General features: G+C 41.7%; 2 protein-coding genes across 8 annotated transcripts in view; one reads left to right on the top strand and one right to left on the bottom strand.

The window, feature by feature from the left end:
• WDFY4 (WDFY family member 4) overlaps positions 1-15,678 on the bottom strand; it is a 150,319-nt gene that overhangs the window by 18,994 nt on the left and 115,647 nt on the right. The window contains exons 48-53 of the mRNA XM_072870865.1: positions 13,245-13,287; positions 12,308-12,427; positions 11,686-11,803; positions 10,900-11,009; positions 5,469-5,622; positions 3,791-3,882 (exon numbers count right to left, since the gene is read on the bottom strand). Of these exons, the coding sequence (XP_072726966.1) occupies positions 3,791-3,882; positions 5,469-5,622; positions 10,900-11,009; positions 11,686-11,803; positions 12,308-12,427; positions 13,245-13,287 (637 nt within the window). The remainder of the gene's footprint in view (positions 1-3,790; positions 3,883-5,468; positions 5,623-10,899; positions 11,010-11,685; positions 11,804-12,307; positions 12,428-13,244; positions 13,288-15,678) is intronic.
• LRRC18 (leucine rich repeat containing 18) overlaps positions 1-15,678 on the top strand; it is a 94,592-nt gene that overhangs the window by 70,142 nt on the left and 8,772 nt on the right. The gene's annotated exons all lie outside the window — the stretch shown is intronic.

The raw sequence follows: 15,678 nt of genomic DNA, 5'->3' as shown, positions 1-15,678 counted from the left end.
GACACACTCCCATTTCAACCTGACTAGTTTTCTCATGAAAAAATCTTCCACACTTTTTTTTTCCCGGGCAGGTCTACTCACTGTGTGCTCGTCAGCCCAGTAATACTGGGCTGTGGTCTGAGTTACACATGTAACTGCTACAGAAATACAAGGTAAAACAAAGAACAAGAAGATTAATGTAGCTTCTGTAAAGGGACTGATTAGTTACTGAATATGCTGTAAATTCAATGTACTGGCTTAGGTTACTAAACTGTGTGGCAGCACACCACTGAATCAAGCTACTAGGCATGGAGACACTTGGGACCTGCTAATAATAGTAAACAGCTATTCTCCACACCACGTAACTTGGAATGTCATTAATTCACAAGCTTTTATGTATTGAGGCAGGTTTCTAGGGCAAGAAGTGGTAGATGACTACTTTCAATCACATTTTCAAAATGATGGAAAACAACTTTTTTAATAAGTACATACAAAAGTTATCAATTTCAAAATAGGTAAATTAGCAAGATAGAAATTTAACTTATTTTAATGTTTTTTTGTTTATTGCATTATTGTTCAGCAATATTATATGTTACAGCATTATATGTTACAGCATTATTGTTCTGACAGATTTAAAGTGAAGTGTTCAGGTCATGAATTCACCATAGACAATGAAGGGAGCCTCTTAATTAATTAAACCAAAAAATGAAATATCTCACTATATGCTCAACAGTCCTAAAAAAGAAAAAAAGGCAAGACTACTGCACAAAAAAGTAGGTGTATTGGGTTTGTGTGGAAGGTTTTGGTAGTGCAGGCGCTACAGGGTTTCTGTGAGAAGCTGTTAGCAGCTTCCCCTATGTCTGATAGAGCCAATGCCAGTCGGCTCCAAGACGGACCCGCTGCTGGACAAGGCCAAGCCAATCAGCAACGGTAGTAGCAGCTCTGTGATAACATATTTAAGAAGGGGAAAAAGTTGCTGGGCAACAGCAATTGCAGCCAGAGAGAAGAGCGAGAACATGTGAGAGAAACTCTGCAGACACCAAGGTCAGTGAAGAAGGAGAGGAGGTGCTTCATGCGCCGGAGCAGAGATTCCCCTGCAGCCCGTGATGAAGGCCATGGTGAGGTAGGCTGTCCCTCTGCAGCCCATGGAGATTCACGGTGGAGCAGATATCCACCTGCAGCTTGTGGAGGACCCCACACTGGAGCAGGCTCCTGGCAGGACCTGTGGACCCATGGAGAGAGGAGCCCACGCTGGAGCAGGTTTGCTGTCAAGACTTGTGACCCCATGGGGAACTCACGCTGGAGCAATCTGTTCCTGAAGGAGTGCACCCCGTGGAAGGGACCCACACTGGAGCAGTTCATGAAGAACTGTAGCCTGTGGGAAGGACTCATGTTGGAGAAGTTCATGGAGGATTGTCTCCCGTAGGAGGGACCCCATGCTGGACCAGGGGAAGAGTGTAAGGAGAGTCCTCCCCCTGAGGAGGAAGGAGCAGCAGAAACGTGTGATGAACTGACCGGAACCCTCATTCCCCGTCCCCCTGCACTGCTGGGGGGGAGGAGGTAGAGAATTTGGGAGTAAAGTTAAGCCTGGGAAGAAGGGAGGAGTTGGGGGAAGGTGTTTTTTAAGATTTGGTTTTATTTCTCATTATCCTACTCTGATTTGATTGGTAATAAATTAAACTAATTTCTCCAAGTCGAGTCTGTTTTGCCCATGACGGTAACTGGTGAGTGATCTCCCTGTCTTTATCTCGACCCACAAGCCTTTCATTATATTTTCTCTCCCCTGTCCAGCTGAGGAGGGGGAGTGATAGAGCAGCTTTGGTGGGCACCTGGCATCCAGCCAGGTTCAACCCACCACAGTAGTCAAGCACAGGCTCAGATCATATCCATGTTCACTCACAGGAGTAACCTGAGCACGTGTGAATAAATCCAGTTGAACAGGCTCACCCTCATACTCAGAGTTATTCGTAAGCCAAAGTGTTTGCAGCATCAGGAACCTATAGAGACAGCATGGGATGCAGGTGCTACAAAGCACTGACTTGTCTTTGGAATATAATGTTTTAACAACAATTAATTCTTAGCAAGATATGCAGATGATGCACATTACCAGGAGCCTGTTCTCTTAAAACTGATTTAATAGAAGAAAATTTTCTTCAGGATGGATTCACAGCCCATAGACCAGCTTATAAGGGTTTTTTTTTTTTTTTAAACACGGATAAAAATGGCATTGCCCAACATAGGACTAAGGCTAGATTACTGACAGCATCCACGTGGCTGCAGGGAGAAGGAGATGCAAGAAGAGGTCAGAACAAATAAATCAAACATATGCATAGGGTCTCAAGAGGGAAAGGAGAGACACTTTAGGTATGAGGAGTGGAGCCATACAGAAATTCAAAATATAAGGGCATGGGGAAGGAGATTTTTACATAATGCTAGATAATGAAGATGGTCCCCTTGCAGTTGTCTCAGTACTGACTTGAAATGAGGTATCAGGACATCAGAAAGAATGAGATGAAGATTCAAGAGAATGCCCAAGAGCAGCATGGGAATGATTTAGTAGTATGGACAATCATAAAAAGTACGGACTCTGAATGCAGCACAGAAGTGCAAAGCAAGGGACATGAAAGTAATGGTAACTTAATGGGAGCATTGTGGTTGCTGTCAATGGTTAAGTGAACAGTGGAGAAAAGAATATTTACAAGACAAGAGTATGACTCTGGTTTTGTTCAAAACAGGAAAAAAAAGTTAAGGCAGTCAGTAAGGAGGTCAGAGACAGGATTTAGGAACCAGCATTTGGAGATGGCAGCTAAGGAAGGGCTTATTTGGAGCTATCAAAATAGAGAAGATGGTTGTAGCCACAGGTTTGGATGCAATCACCTACAAAGAGATTATAAAGAGTGAAAGCTGAACCCCCAAAGGCAGGACCTGCATAGCATAGGAGAGGTGAGAAGAACGCACTGAGGCAGAAACTGAAGGTACACATGACAAACCAGGATGATGCAATGCCTTGAAAGTCATGGGCTATTTGTTTAGTCCCAGCAATGCTAACACGTATAATCATCACACTTCTTGTACACAGCGACAATCTGCATGCACTCACAAATACAGATTGACTCCTTTTGCCAGAGGAAACCTGATGAGATGATGCAGGGGCACTATAGCACAACCCATTCCCTTTTTAGCTCTAACAAAAAGAGAGGCCTCCACCAAGGTGTTCTGCTGCAAAGTCTGTGTTCAATGCAACAACCTTCATACAGAACTGCCTTTGCACTACTACATAGCAGGTGACATCACACAGAAGTAAGACTTTCTAACTATTAATAGATAGCACTAATTGCAGTAAGTTTCAGGACCTTAAAGCTATTTGCTTTCAAATTGCCAAGGCTGACTCCATTAAGGGCAGGAAATCACATTAGGTTTTTCGCCCCCCAAAATAAAAAAATAACTGTAGTGCTGGCATGACTCAGAGATGGAGGTAGATAGTTTAAACAAACACACAACTGGTTAACAACAACATGCATATAAATGCCATGTGCATGCATTATGTTACATTCACATACTCTTATGGGCTGAGATAGGTCCATGCCACAGACCTAGATACAAACCTCACCTGGTCTAGAAAATTGGCCTTGATTCAGGGTGAATTGTTAGGCAGGGAAGTAGACATGCAAAGTTCAGAACCCACACGAACTCTGCAAAGGCAGGATGCATTTGGATCTAACATTTTGGTTCGTGACTCTGACCTTCAGAGTTTCATTTTCAGTGGGACGCAGTTTTCAGCATTTTTTCACAAATCTTGATATTCACTGACCTGTCTATGTAGGAGAATGAATTTATGGGGGTCCCCATCTGCCCAAGGAGGAAGCTGCACATCTCCCAGCACTGTTCCATCCTGCATGCAGCCTGCAGGAATTACAAAGGGAGAATTAAAAACAAGAATCACACACATTGCAAATAGGAACAGCTTTTCTAGAACACTGAAGTAAAAGGAAATTGAGGTGATTTTCACACATGCAGTTTCAGGTTCTACATCAAATATAGTGCTACAGAACACTGCAGAACTAATTTCTCCTGGGATTTCTGATCTAGTAATAAAGCACTGAGAAGATGTTCTAGTAACTGTCACAGTAAAAATATGCATGTCCTCAGCACAAACCATTTTAGCACAGATTGCAAACTCAGGCAAGACAAACCTGTTGGCACAACTTTCTTTTTATGCATAATCCTGTGGGCCTAACTACCAGATATTCCTACTAAAGCAGCCACTGGAAGGGATTTTGTTCTCAAGTCCTTTGCAATCTGATTCCTTTCAGAAGGTAAGCACATGTTCTTAAATCAGAGCATAGTGTTGCGCAATTGGATGAATTAAAATATAAGTTAAGGTTCGGGTCTGGGACTGCAAGTTTCCTTTCAGTGTAGCAGTGAACAGATTCAGGCTCTTGGCTTTGCCTACTGTAAAATCTTCCTGTATATTTGCCCTCTGTTGGCAAGATTCTGCTGTCTTTTTTTAGGTCCCTCCACTTGACTCCACTCAGGTCAGTCTCTGGATCTTGATTTCAGCCAGACTCTGTTTCTTGGCCTCCTCTCAAGATGAAACTACACCAATTCTTTCTTGTCTTTTAACAATCTTCTAACATCTTTTTGCCATTCTGCTCTTTTCTTAGCATGTCTCATTTCACTGAGATCTTAAATACAATTATAGCTAGACCTCAACACCATGGGTTGAGTTGCCTTTGCCATCACCAATTTAGGATGATTCTTAAGGTATTTATCCTCTGCCTTAATTGTTAACCAACCTGTGTCCACTACAAAAAGCAGCTTTGCCTTGCAAACGATGTACATTTCCTGTAAAGTGAAGTTAATCAGGACTGCCATGCCTATTACTGAATACCATTTTTTTCTGGATTCTCTCTGACCCTCCATCACTGATGCAGAAAGGTCGAGAGACAGTGTACATTCAGAAGGGATTGTGATGCTGCTTGAGGTCAGGAACAACATATCAAGTTCATGTGACTTGTGCAGAACCTTTCAATATGACATTTGGCAACTTTAATCACCAGAGACAAGATTTAAAAAAAGACCTTTCACCAACACCATTTAACAACTGATCCGTCTCCAAAAGTCAAATTAATATACTGTCCATAGCCACATAGATATGATGATACAGACCAAATTTTCAAAAGCAGCCAACTAGATTGCTTATATCAAAAGCCGGCTTTGTCTGACAAACTGTGTAATTCCTTTGCACAGTAACTGATAGGAACTACAATCTGTTCTGAGCTGGAAACACGGTTCTTCTGATAGCCCTCAGATATCAGAAGCCTGTATTCTTGTAGCCTTATTTTAATAAAAATTGATCTCTCATCACTAGAGAGTCTCATCAGTCCACATAGTCCACGGACCACCTCTCAACATGTGATTTGGATCTTTTCCCTTGGCAGGATGCTGGGGAGCGGAAGGGGAGCAGTGAAGTCCCTTCTAGCACTTACCAAGTTCAAAGTGATTTGCATTGGTTAGGAACTCGGGCAAGTAGAAGAATTCAGGGATGAGTTCCCTGACATCGCTCATGTTGTCCCTTGATGCCGATTCCCACGTGCTCTTGACACTGTGAAACATCCTGTCTGCAACATCAAAACTCCCACCCTGTGAAATGGAGACAGAGAAGACGACTGCAGTATGAATATTCTGTTAAAAAGCAGATGCAGAATCTTAGCTAGTTCTGCAATAATCACCTCATCACATGTTTGATTAGGCGATACCTCAAAAGCTATCCCAGCTCTATTTACTGTGATCTTATATCAGGGGCTCTCTTAGTCCTGATTTGTAGGTTTGTAGGTTGACAATATCATAAAGCTTGGAGTCTTAGCATAGCTTGCAATAACACAGAGGCAAGCAGAAATGATCATGGGCAGCCTGAGTACATCAGCGTACCCATTATTAATGCTTCTGAAGGCAATTAATCCATTTCATCCTGAAATTATTTGCAAGCAGTGGATACAACTTCAGTGTTTTCACTTCAGTTGTGACCCAAATAGCTGTGAACAATCTTAGGTGCAATCCTCCAGAGAAAAGCCTTTGTGGAAAGGGGATACCACTGAAATAACATTCATCAGACCCAGGCAAATAGGAAAGGCCCAGTGGTCAGGAGCCTGCGGGGACTGTTCATTACTTATGGGAAGGAGGGACAGCATAAAGAGGGGAAGAAGGGAAGAAAGTCTGGGTCCCAAGTTGAATTGGTATATAAGGAAGGAGAAACAAACTACCTCATGCCCTGAAAGCATTTGAACATGTTTAGTTTAATGAGAGTCAAACACTAGACAAAAGTAGCCTTAGTAGCCCTGGACATCACTCTGAACTGAGGCCTCAAGATGAAAGAAAGAAAAAACAAATTAAAAAAAAAAATCACTCACTGAATGAAGAGTATATGCCTTACATTGGAACCCAATTCCTACAGGATTTTCTAATGAGATTTCAGACACTGTATGCATTTGTGAAAATCCAGGTTAACCTTTATATAGGGATCCCTACATTGAACATGAAAGGATTTATTATAACATAAAATTTCTACAATAATGGAAATAACCAAATAGAAAATCAGGTTTTGGAAATTATCTGAATGAGTTTGTCAGAACGAACAAGCTGTTTCAGAAGAACGCTGACTTTTTAACTGTATAAAGTGACAGAACTAAATTGTTTCTCAATACCTAGTTCAGGTACTGGCAGCAGTATAGCTGCCCAACTGCAACATGCTCCCAGGCTAATATTTGTATTTCTCATTGGGATTAATTAATTTGGATTATATGTCATGGGACATAACACTACATCCCACTGCCAGGGCTCAAGACAGATTGTCAGAGATAGAACAAGTATCTTTAAACAGTTCTGCAGTGCAGTGAAAATATATGAATGATTGCTCATCCTCAACCATTCAATCTTCAAAGCTGCTTCACTAGCAAAAAGAACAAGCCAGCAGGACTGCAGACTGAAGACACTAAAACCCAGAGGTGGTGCAAGAGTGAGTCTGTTAATGAATATGAGATGCAGTCAGGTTCTGCTTATGGCTGACCTCTTGAGAAAACTTGATAGATTTTGGTTAGTTTTCTCTCTGCCTGTAGACTGTTGCATGTGCCAAATGAGGAGGGTGCTGTCCTTCTGCACAATAACAGTCAGCTGAAGCTTTGACTTGCAATCTATTAAATAAGAAAATAACATCTAAGCATTCTCATGCTGTAAGGATGGGATCTCAGTCCCATGGACCAGATGAACCATGAGCAGCAGTTCCCACATTTGTTTCTGATTGTAAGAACCACTGCCTTTTTGACCCCCCAAGTACCTGCAAACTTACGATGCAGCTCCTTTGGATCTACAAACTCTGCTAAGTCTGAGAACTGCAAGTCAAGAAATAACTTTTACCATTATCTTTTGTTAGGGAGAAACTACCCTCATAGATAAGCTACCAAAACACAGAATTCAATAAACCCTAAGTTCTGAAGCCACTTCTTGCTTGTCTTTTGACATAGACTCCCACCAAAAGCCAACATATATTCCAGATGGAAAGACCCCTGACACTGTTTACCCAGAGGTGAATTCTGACCAGGTTTTTGGTCCAACCTCATCTCTAAATGACAGCATAGTTCTGCTTTACCTCCTTGTATTTTATGGCCCTCTTCCTTATACCACTGACAATTGTGAAGCCTTCCCACACCCACTCAAGGGACCGAGTGAAAAAGTGGCTAATCACATGAGTAAGCCTAGCTGGAGTTAATCTGATGCACAAGGTCATCTTGTTCTTGATCATTATTAGGCAAGGACCCTTGGAGTGAAATTCAAATTGAAATTAAAACAGAGTAGAAGAAGGACTATAAATAAATCAACAGCTAACAAGTATCTCATTGAAGCATATTAAAGGGCTTTGTATATTTAATCTGCACACAGCGCGCTGTGTGTGGTGGTGATTGATGCTTTTTCATCTTTTTTTGCAGCTTTTATGAGAGCTGATGGTAATCTCCTGAGAAACAATATGATTTGTAATAAAAAGATTACCTGTATTAAATAAAAATAATATATACATAGGAAATGCTGTTAGCGCGACAAATCTGGTTAAAGATATTACCACCACGAAAAAATGTGATTTTTTCCCTGGCTGTCTAATTCATTTTAGGGAAAAGTAATATCTTTAAAACTTAAGCCTGTATTATTTATAAAGGAAGCAATAACTGATTTTCCCATTTCCTATATTAATAAATTTATTTGCATATATTTATATCAGAATTAATGAGTTTTCTCTCTCTATGAATGCAAAAACTGCACTGAAAGGGAAAAAGAGAATCAAGAATTGCTTTATGCCTTCAGATTGCAAGTCGACAAACTCTTATGGCTTTTCTACAGCTAGATACAGTAAGTCTCTGTTTTCTTTCCTTTCAGTAGAGGCCTTATACTGTCATCAGGAATACTGGAAAAATATGCTTTTTAAAACTACAGTTCAGCAGGGTATATACAAAGCTACTAGTCAAAGTGATCTCTAGAGAGAAGTTAGAACTTCCCATGTTTATAAAACTAAGCATCACTGAATCTTGGTGGTGCTTTAAACCCAAAGACCTCAAAGTGTTTCTAAGAGATGCTTACAAAGCTGCAAAGACTTATCACACCCTCAGAGTTCCTGAGAAGTAATTACCTGCGGACAGTGCTTAAATGACTGCTCAAGAGTTAGTGACACAATGAAGAGTAAGAACTCTATTCTCTTTGAGAGGTAAACGCTGGGAAAGAAGATCAGCCTGCTAGCTGAAATGCAACAGTGGGATAAGAATAAAAGGGGATAAAATCTGAGTTGAATCAAAAGCAAGTGTCACTAATTATTGAGGGCATGGGGTCCTAGAATGCCTTTCCAATGAAGACACTAAATAGAAACCTTTGCTGCTTTTTTGTGGTGCTGAGACCAACACCTGAAAGGAACTCTAGGAGGTACTTGACTAAGGTGAAGTGGAAGGTACCATCCAACACCTGTCTGATAAGCCAGTCTTTCATCCGTTCCAGTACAATATGCAAAGCACATACACACTTTTCTCCAGAGTCAGTTCTCAATACACTTAAATAAAATGTGAAATAATAAGGTTTGTAAACTCCTGTACAGTTCCCTTACTAGATGCAATGCTTCCTCCCTGCCACTTTCTGTGATAAGGTGTAAATCAGTTCTCTGACTTGAGAAAGATGGTATGCCAATATCAGTTTTTCACAAGGGGTGCACTCAAGCTGTTGCATTTCCTTGTCCCGTGCATTCAGACAGGCAGTTTGCAGTTATAAGCATAGCTTTTCCACTTTTTAAGATGCTGAGAAGCTTTCACAGCTCCCAGCTCAGCACCCTTCCAAGGTCTTAAGTTTGGGAGTACTCCTTTTCCAACCTGCTCTTGACTTGAGCATACAGTTCTCAGGTCTGCTGTTTGCCTGACTGCATCTCACAGTTAGCAATTCCTAAGCTACTATAGGACCAGTCACCTGGGGGAAATGACAGCAATGAGCTCAGCTGAACATGCAGTAACATAAGAGCAAAGGAATGAGCATGGAAGAAGTTCAACAGTTTCAGTGGATCTATATCCAGACAAAATCTTGAATGCTTGAGATGCCAGCAGCCTTTGAAGATGCTGGTTACCTGCTAATCACACATAAACACTGCTGCAAAGCAGCTACTCAGACTGGGAACTTGTTATGCATGAAAAGTGTGCCAGTGAGATACAGCAGCCTTTGTTGTTTACAACAAGAAATAACTGTTCCACAGTCATTGATGACTGCAGTTAACATATGGCTCACAGAGTGCGATGGTAACCATTGCCTCAGGTGGTTCACTAACCCATCAGCTACTGCTGGTAACAGCTGATATCATAGGGCTTATTACTTAATTAGCACAGCACTTTATTTGTATTAGTTCATTTAAAAAAAAAAAAAAAAAAGGCTAGCACAACAGCAAAGCACTTGGAGAGCTGCAGGAGGCATGGTCAGTCCTCACCATATGTACAGCAGTCTCTGAGTGTGGAATATTCTGGCCTAGCTGTCTCCCTCACATTGCTCCATAAGGACAGGTAGATTTCAGCAAGAGACTCCTTAAAAAATACACTTTTGAGGACCTGTCCTCCTGGTAGACCCTGCTATAACACAACACATATTACAGAAATAAGGGTAACAACTGTCTGCTACAGCCCAAGTGTCTGTGCTTGTGTGTCACCAACTGCCTGCTGAAGAGGGCAGTCAGGAAATTTGGTGCCCCGTATGCTGACCAGTTGGGAAAGGTAAGCACAAAGTTCAGTTTCCATGAAATTCGGTTCCATAGGGAGTGCTTTTGGCATCATAAAACAGTGGCAAGTTCAGAACAAGCTAAAACAAAATATTCCTTCTGGAGCACTGGATGTAGCCTCGCCCCACTTCTTCAGGGAGCTGATCCCATGATCCTTATCATTCCCCACCCACCAGAACCTGTGCATCCTCATCTGGCCCAGGAATGCTCTTTATGCCACCACAGCCAGCTCCAAGTGCTTACCTGTAGCCACATTACTGTATGGGCATTTGGGCTTAGAATACCTACCATGAAAGTCTCATATTCCCCAAAGTCAGAAGGTGATGTTTAGACAGGTAGTAAAACATTGTCTAGGTGTTTACATGCCTCAGCTCTCACAAAATGCATCACAGGACCAAAACTAAATAATCCTTCTCCCTCAGAAAAACCCAAGATCATCAGGCATCAGTCATGCTCTCATTAAGATGTTTTCACTGAATGCAACAGACATAGCATAGAGCCTTCAGTGAGCTCAGAGTCCACACAGAGTATAAAGAAAATGTCAAAAGAATTAATCCCTCTTCATTACACAGCCACTATAATGTGTTACATGGTTCATAACAAGGTGTAGGAGGGAAGCTATCTTGCCCCCTTACCTGCAGAGAACAGAAGGTCTGGGTAAATGGCTCCATTCGGACCAGGTAAGATGCTACTATAATTGCTGATGAATAATGAGTACAGTAATGGCACTGGGCTGACAAGTCTCCTGGAAATTGGACACAAATCAGATTTCAGTGCAAAATATCACCCTTTCAAGCCCATAGCATCCAGTTACAACAGCACAACTAAGTAGGGAGCAGGTCTTCAAAGCAGATGTGTTCAACAATCTGTGAGCAAAAGCACACCTTGCAAATTTGCATTGAATGTGCAGAGTTACTACCACCTCTGTATGTTCTTATTTTGCCTTTCACATTTCATTTTCTGAGAATAAGGCCTTTAAGTTTCCAGACCATCCCCTTCCCCATTAGTGCCAAAAAAGGTCTTGATCTCTAGAAGTCAACAGCCTCAGCGTCCTGTTTCCTCTTCTTAAAGTAGCTGTTAGCTAAGCTGCATGCAGCAGTCTTCTACATGCAGCTTAGCTAACAGCGCAGTCTTTTCTGGGGAACATTCCTTTTTGCTGTAGCATCTGTTCCTGTCCAAGGGAAGAGGACAGAATGCAGCAGTACGTAAGGCACATAAGGCAGTGCTTGCAGAAGTCACTTCTCTTTGAATCCTCAACCAGTTTGTATCCAGAAGCGAGAGGAACTCCTTGACATGGTGCTTCCCTTAGCCACAGCTCTGGAAAGTTTTTTGGGTGACCTTTTCCAAGGGATCCACCAGCATCTCCAAAGGCCTGAGGGGACTCAAGCCTTTGCTGTCTGTTAGTCTCCTAAAACACTCACCCTCACTCTTCTCCACCTCATTGTAGCGCTGGATGAACTTGCGTTTCCTCTCCACAGTCTGTGCTCCCATAGGCTTTGACAGGTCCCGAAATGTATGAGGATTAGTAAGGTTTAGAGTCTGAAAAGCAAAACCAGCAAAGATGTGAATTTTTCGATCCCTGAGTCTTAGACATCATGACTAGCTCAGTGACACTGGATAGCAGCAAGGCTGTGTTGGAAATTTCACCTACACAAGAAGGCTACAGACTCAGTACTAAAACATCCTTCTGTAGAACTGGGATGGGACTTGGAAAGAGAGTGGCAGCATGTGCCACTGAAAGGATAGCATGTACAAAGAGCTTCACAAATAACGGACCTGGCAGGTTGCAAATTTGCTCTCAAGGCTTTTCTGTCCAAACCTCATTGTCAGGGGTCACAGAAGGCTGTCCCAGCTTATCTGCTGATTTGAATCAAATGCTGATTTGAAGATAAGGCTAATCTATAAAGAATCAGTACAGTTCAAGTTAAACTATCTTAAATTTTGAACCCTTGGTCTAGACCCTTCTGCTTCAATGGCATAATTCAACAAACCTTTGTATGGTTGTTACCATAGAAAGTACAGAATGCTGCAGCAAGCACTGACCTCAGAGTGATAGTCAGCAAGGACCCATGGAAACACAGGATATTGCATGTAATCATTGTAGCTGCGGCCAGCCAATGTGTTCAGGTACATGAGGTAATCAAAGTTGCTGATCTCCCTCTTCTGCCAGGGAAATGAAACAAGCATTAAAATCTCCTAACTCCACCCCTGAAAACCATGCCTCAAAGGCACCCTCAGAGCCCTGTGGTTCCCAGGTCCACCAGGACAAGAATTATAAATAGTGTAATCAATCACCCATTGCCATTCAGATCAGCACAATATCTCTTATACAACAATCCATTCAACAGAATCTGAGTCTTCATTCTGGCTCTTCTTCAGACAGGTCATTTGCATTTGTCTCTAATCACCCATTGCTTTTATCCTGTATTTGCATAACAGAGCACTTTTCCCCAATTTAAAAGTGAGCCAAATGCATGCAATCTGTATATTGGAAAATCCTGGACAACTGAAATCCTGGACAACAGAAAAGGCTGTACAAAGTGCTACATATAAACAAGAAGGTATAGATTTCTTCAATGTGTCTTGGGTCACCAAGATCAGGGGTTCAGGAAAGTAAATGCATCTCTCAGCTCAGCAAAACATCTGGGAAAATGAGAGGTACACTGACTGAGATGTACAGATGACCTATGAGCAGTCATTCAACTAGGTGGCTCTCTTTGGTCTCAGTTTAAAAATGTGCATAAAATCACAGTTAATCTGCCAGACAGTAGCACCATATGTTTCACAGCAGGAGGAGCAAAACCTCTGCAATAACCGGATGTAAATACTCTGCTCCTCTTGCCAATAACCTCACCTCCAGCCGTGAAAAAACAGCTTAGGCCTTGAAGTACATATGTGCACACACACATATCTGTGCGTGGACACACAGACAGGTGCTGAAATTCTTTGCTTAACCATGTGCAGCCAAGATTTAGCTTACCTGCCACTTCTGGAGCATTGTCTTTTCCCCTCCTGAGTGTTTCCTGTGTGGAACAAACATTCGATTGAAATAACCGGCTTCAGAACAATAAGAGAAAGTCAACACATTAACATCTGTGCTCCCTGTGCCCCCTGCTATCATCCCACAGAAATGACACCAACACTAGAAGAATGCTGAAGTTTCATCATTGACCAAATCATTCCAAAACTAGAGAGTGTCATCAGTTAGGTTAGTGCTGCAAGATGCAAGTTTCATTACTGCTTTCAGTATGAATAGGGATGGTCCAGCTTCAGATGGCTGATGGGTTTATCACTGTCAGTCACTCTCCCTATGACATGCTGACTCTCCCTAAGCTACTTGCCAGTCTCCTCCTGAATGAAGTGCCACTTAAAGTAGGATGTTTAATAAAGAAAAAAGAAGGAAGTAGGGTGGTGGTGATAGGGATGGATTCTGTTTGCCTTAAGATATCGCTGCAAACTGCAGCAGTGATGCCACGTGGTAAACTGCAAGAATTCAGAAGCTGGCTCACAGGCAGGGAAGATGCCCCTGCAGCAGAGGCAGATGGACAGCTGGGGACAGAAACCTCCTCAGCTGTTCCAAGCTAAGCCACATTGCTAACCAGTCTGTGCTCCTGGTCTCATCCCACTGTAGAGCTAGAGTGCTAGTGACAGGTATCGTTAAGGCTGTCTGTTTCTATTCTGAAGCCTTATTCTTAAAGGCTCATGCTTTTCTGAAGTATTCGCAAAATACTAGCTTGAAAACAGAGGTGCCTCAGTCTCCATATCACAGATATTCTTTTTGCATAAAGCATTTTAAAAAAATTATAGAAATGGCAACCCATTTTTTAAGGACTACATTAGTTTCAAAGTAAAACAGTAAATATGTTTTTTCCACTTTCTTTGTTCTCAAAATGCAACTTTTTACTGAACCTTTAAACAAAAACCAAACCAGCTGAAGGCAGATTCTAAACAGGGGAGTTCACCTGAAAATGTGAAAAGGTCAAAGGTTCTGAGCAAGCAAAAGTAACATTTAAACTACACTGAGCTAGAAGGTGTGTCACTATCTGAAGGCCATGGACTTGCTCTTCTCAATTCCTAGAGACCAAACTGAGACAAGTGACAGCTTCTGGATTAAAGAAACTTTTGATCTGCCAAAGTAAACAGGGTTACTGACATGATATAACTGGTGGTAGGAGATGCCTTTCCCTTTGAGTGTACAACTTCAAACTAATCCTAAAGTGCCAGCTCAGAGACAGGATTACTAACTTCCTGAAGCATAAGGAAATGAGTTCAGCCATAGATTATAAAACTGCTGCATGTATAACTAGCTGCTATTTTGCACTCTTGTGCTCTGTATTGGATCACACCAGAAATCCACAAACCTAGGCTTAAAGCAGCCTCAAAGATCTAAATAAAACACGAGAATGGTCTATGATCATTACAGTTGTAAACTACCTCTCATGATTATGAATCATTATTTTACTGCCTATTCACTCCTGGACCAGTTAATAGTGTATATAAAGGAAAAACACTACAGTTTACTCAACACAGTATTTTATTCCTTGCTTAGGCACTCTCTTCAGACAAAAGTGTGTATCTGAGGGACGGATTTTTCATAGCCTAAGTAACAACTTATTCCATGAACAAACGTGAAACCCAGGACCAGTTCTAGCTCATGGTCTCAACTCCCAAGCTTTAGTTTAGTTCTCCTGCTAAGCATATGAAACCTAACAATGACAGGCTATATTTATAGAAACCAGGCAACACAAAAAGGTGTAGTTCATATGGGAAGATATGGGAAAATAGGATATGGGAAATATCCTGATATGGGAAAATAGGATCTTCACTCTCTGTCCAAAAAAATGAATAGATTATAAGATGGTCTAATTTACACAATGTAAATCAGAATAAAGTCCATTGAGTAGAGTAGAGTTATGGTGGTTTTGCACCCCCAGTTTGAGCCATGTAGCTCAAGAATGTAAGAATTCTAAAGTAGGAAACAGATGTTATGAGCGCTTACCTTTTACAATTCAGCCCTCTCGCACTATACGTAGATTTCACAGAGCTTTGCCCCACTGGCCTTTGTAAGGTCTACAACACACCTTTGGAACTCAGAGAGAGTATCTCAAAGGGATGGAACAGGATCAGGATTCCTGGCATTATTTGAAGTGTGGTTGGGTTAGGGTGTTTTTCAGAGAGGGATCAGGTTAGGTTCTTCCCTTTCCACAGGGCCAGAGAGACTCACTAAAACTGCCCAGGTTTATTTTGGATTTATCGCTGAGTTAGAAAGCAAGGAGTCATGTAACATACAAACCTGCTCAATCCATCAATCCTCCAACATTTTAAAGTGGGAGCATTATAAAGGAACTAAAAAACCATACACCGGACAGAACTCAGCCAGTCTGTGTGTGTGTTATGCAAATATGCATAATGTA

This window comes from Ciconia boyciana, chromosome 8 (genome assembly GCF_034638445.1).
Source record: "Ciconia boyciana chromosome 8, ASM3463844v1, whole genome shotgun sequence".
Taxonomy (NCBI): Eukaryota; Metazoa; Chordata; class Aves; order Ciconiiformes; family Ciconiidae; genus Ciconia; species Ciconia boyciana.
Note: the sequence above shows the minus strand (reverse complement) of the source record. Positions and strands in the feature narration are given on the sequence as shown.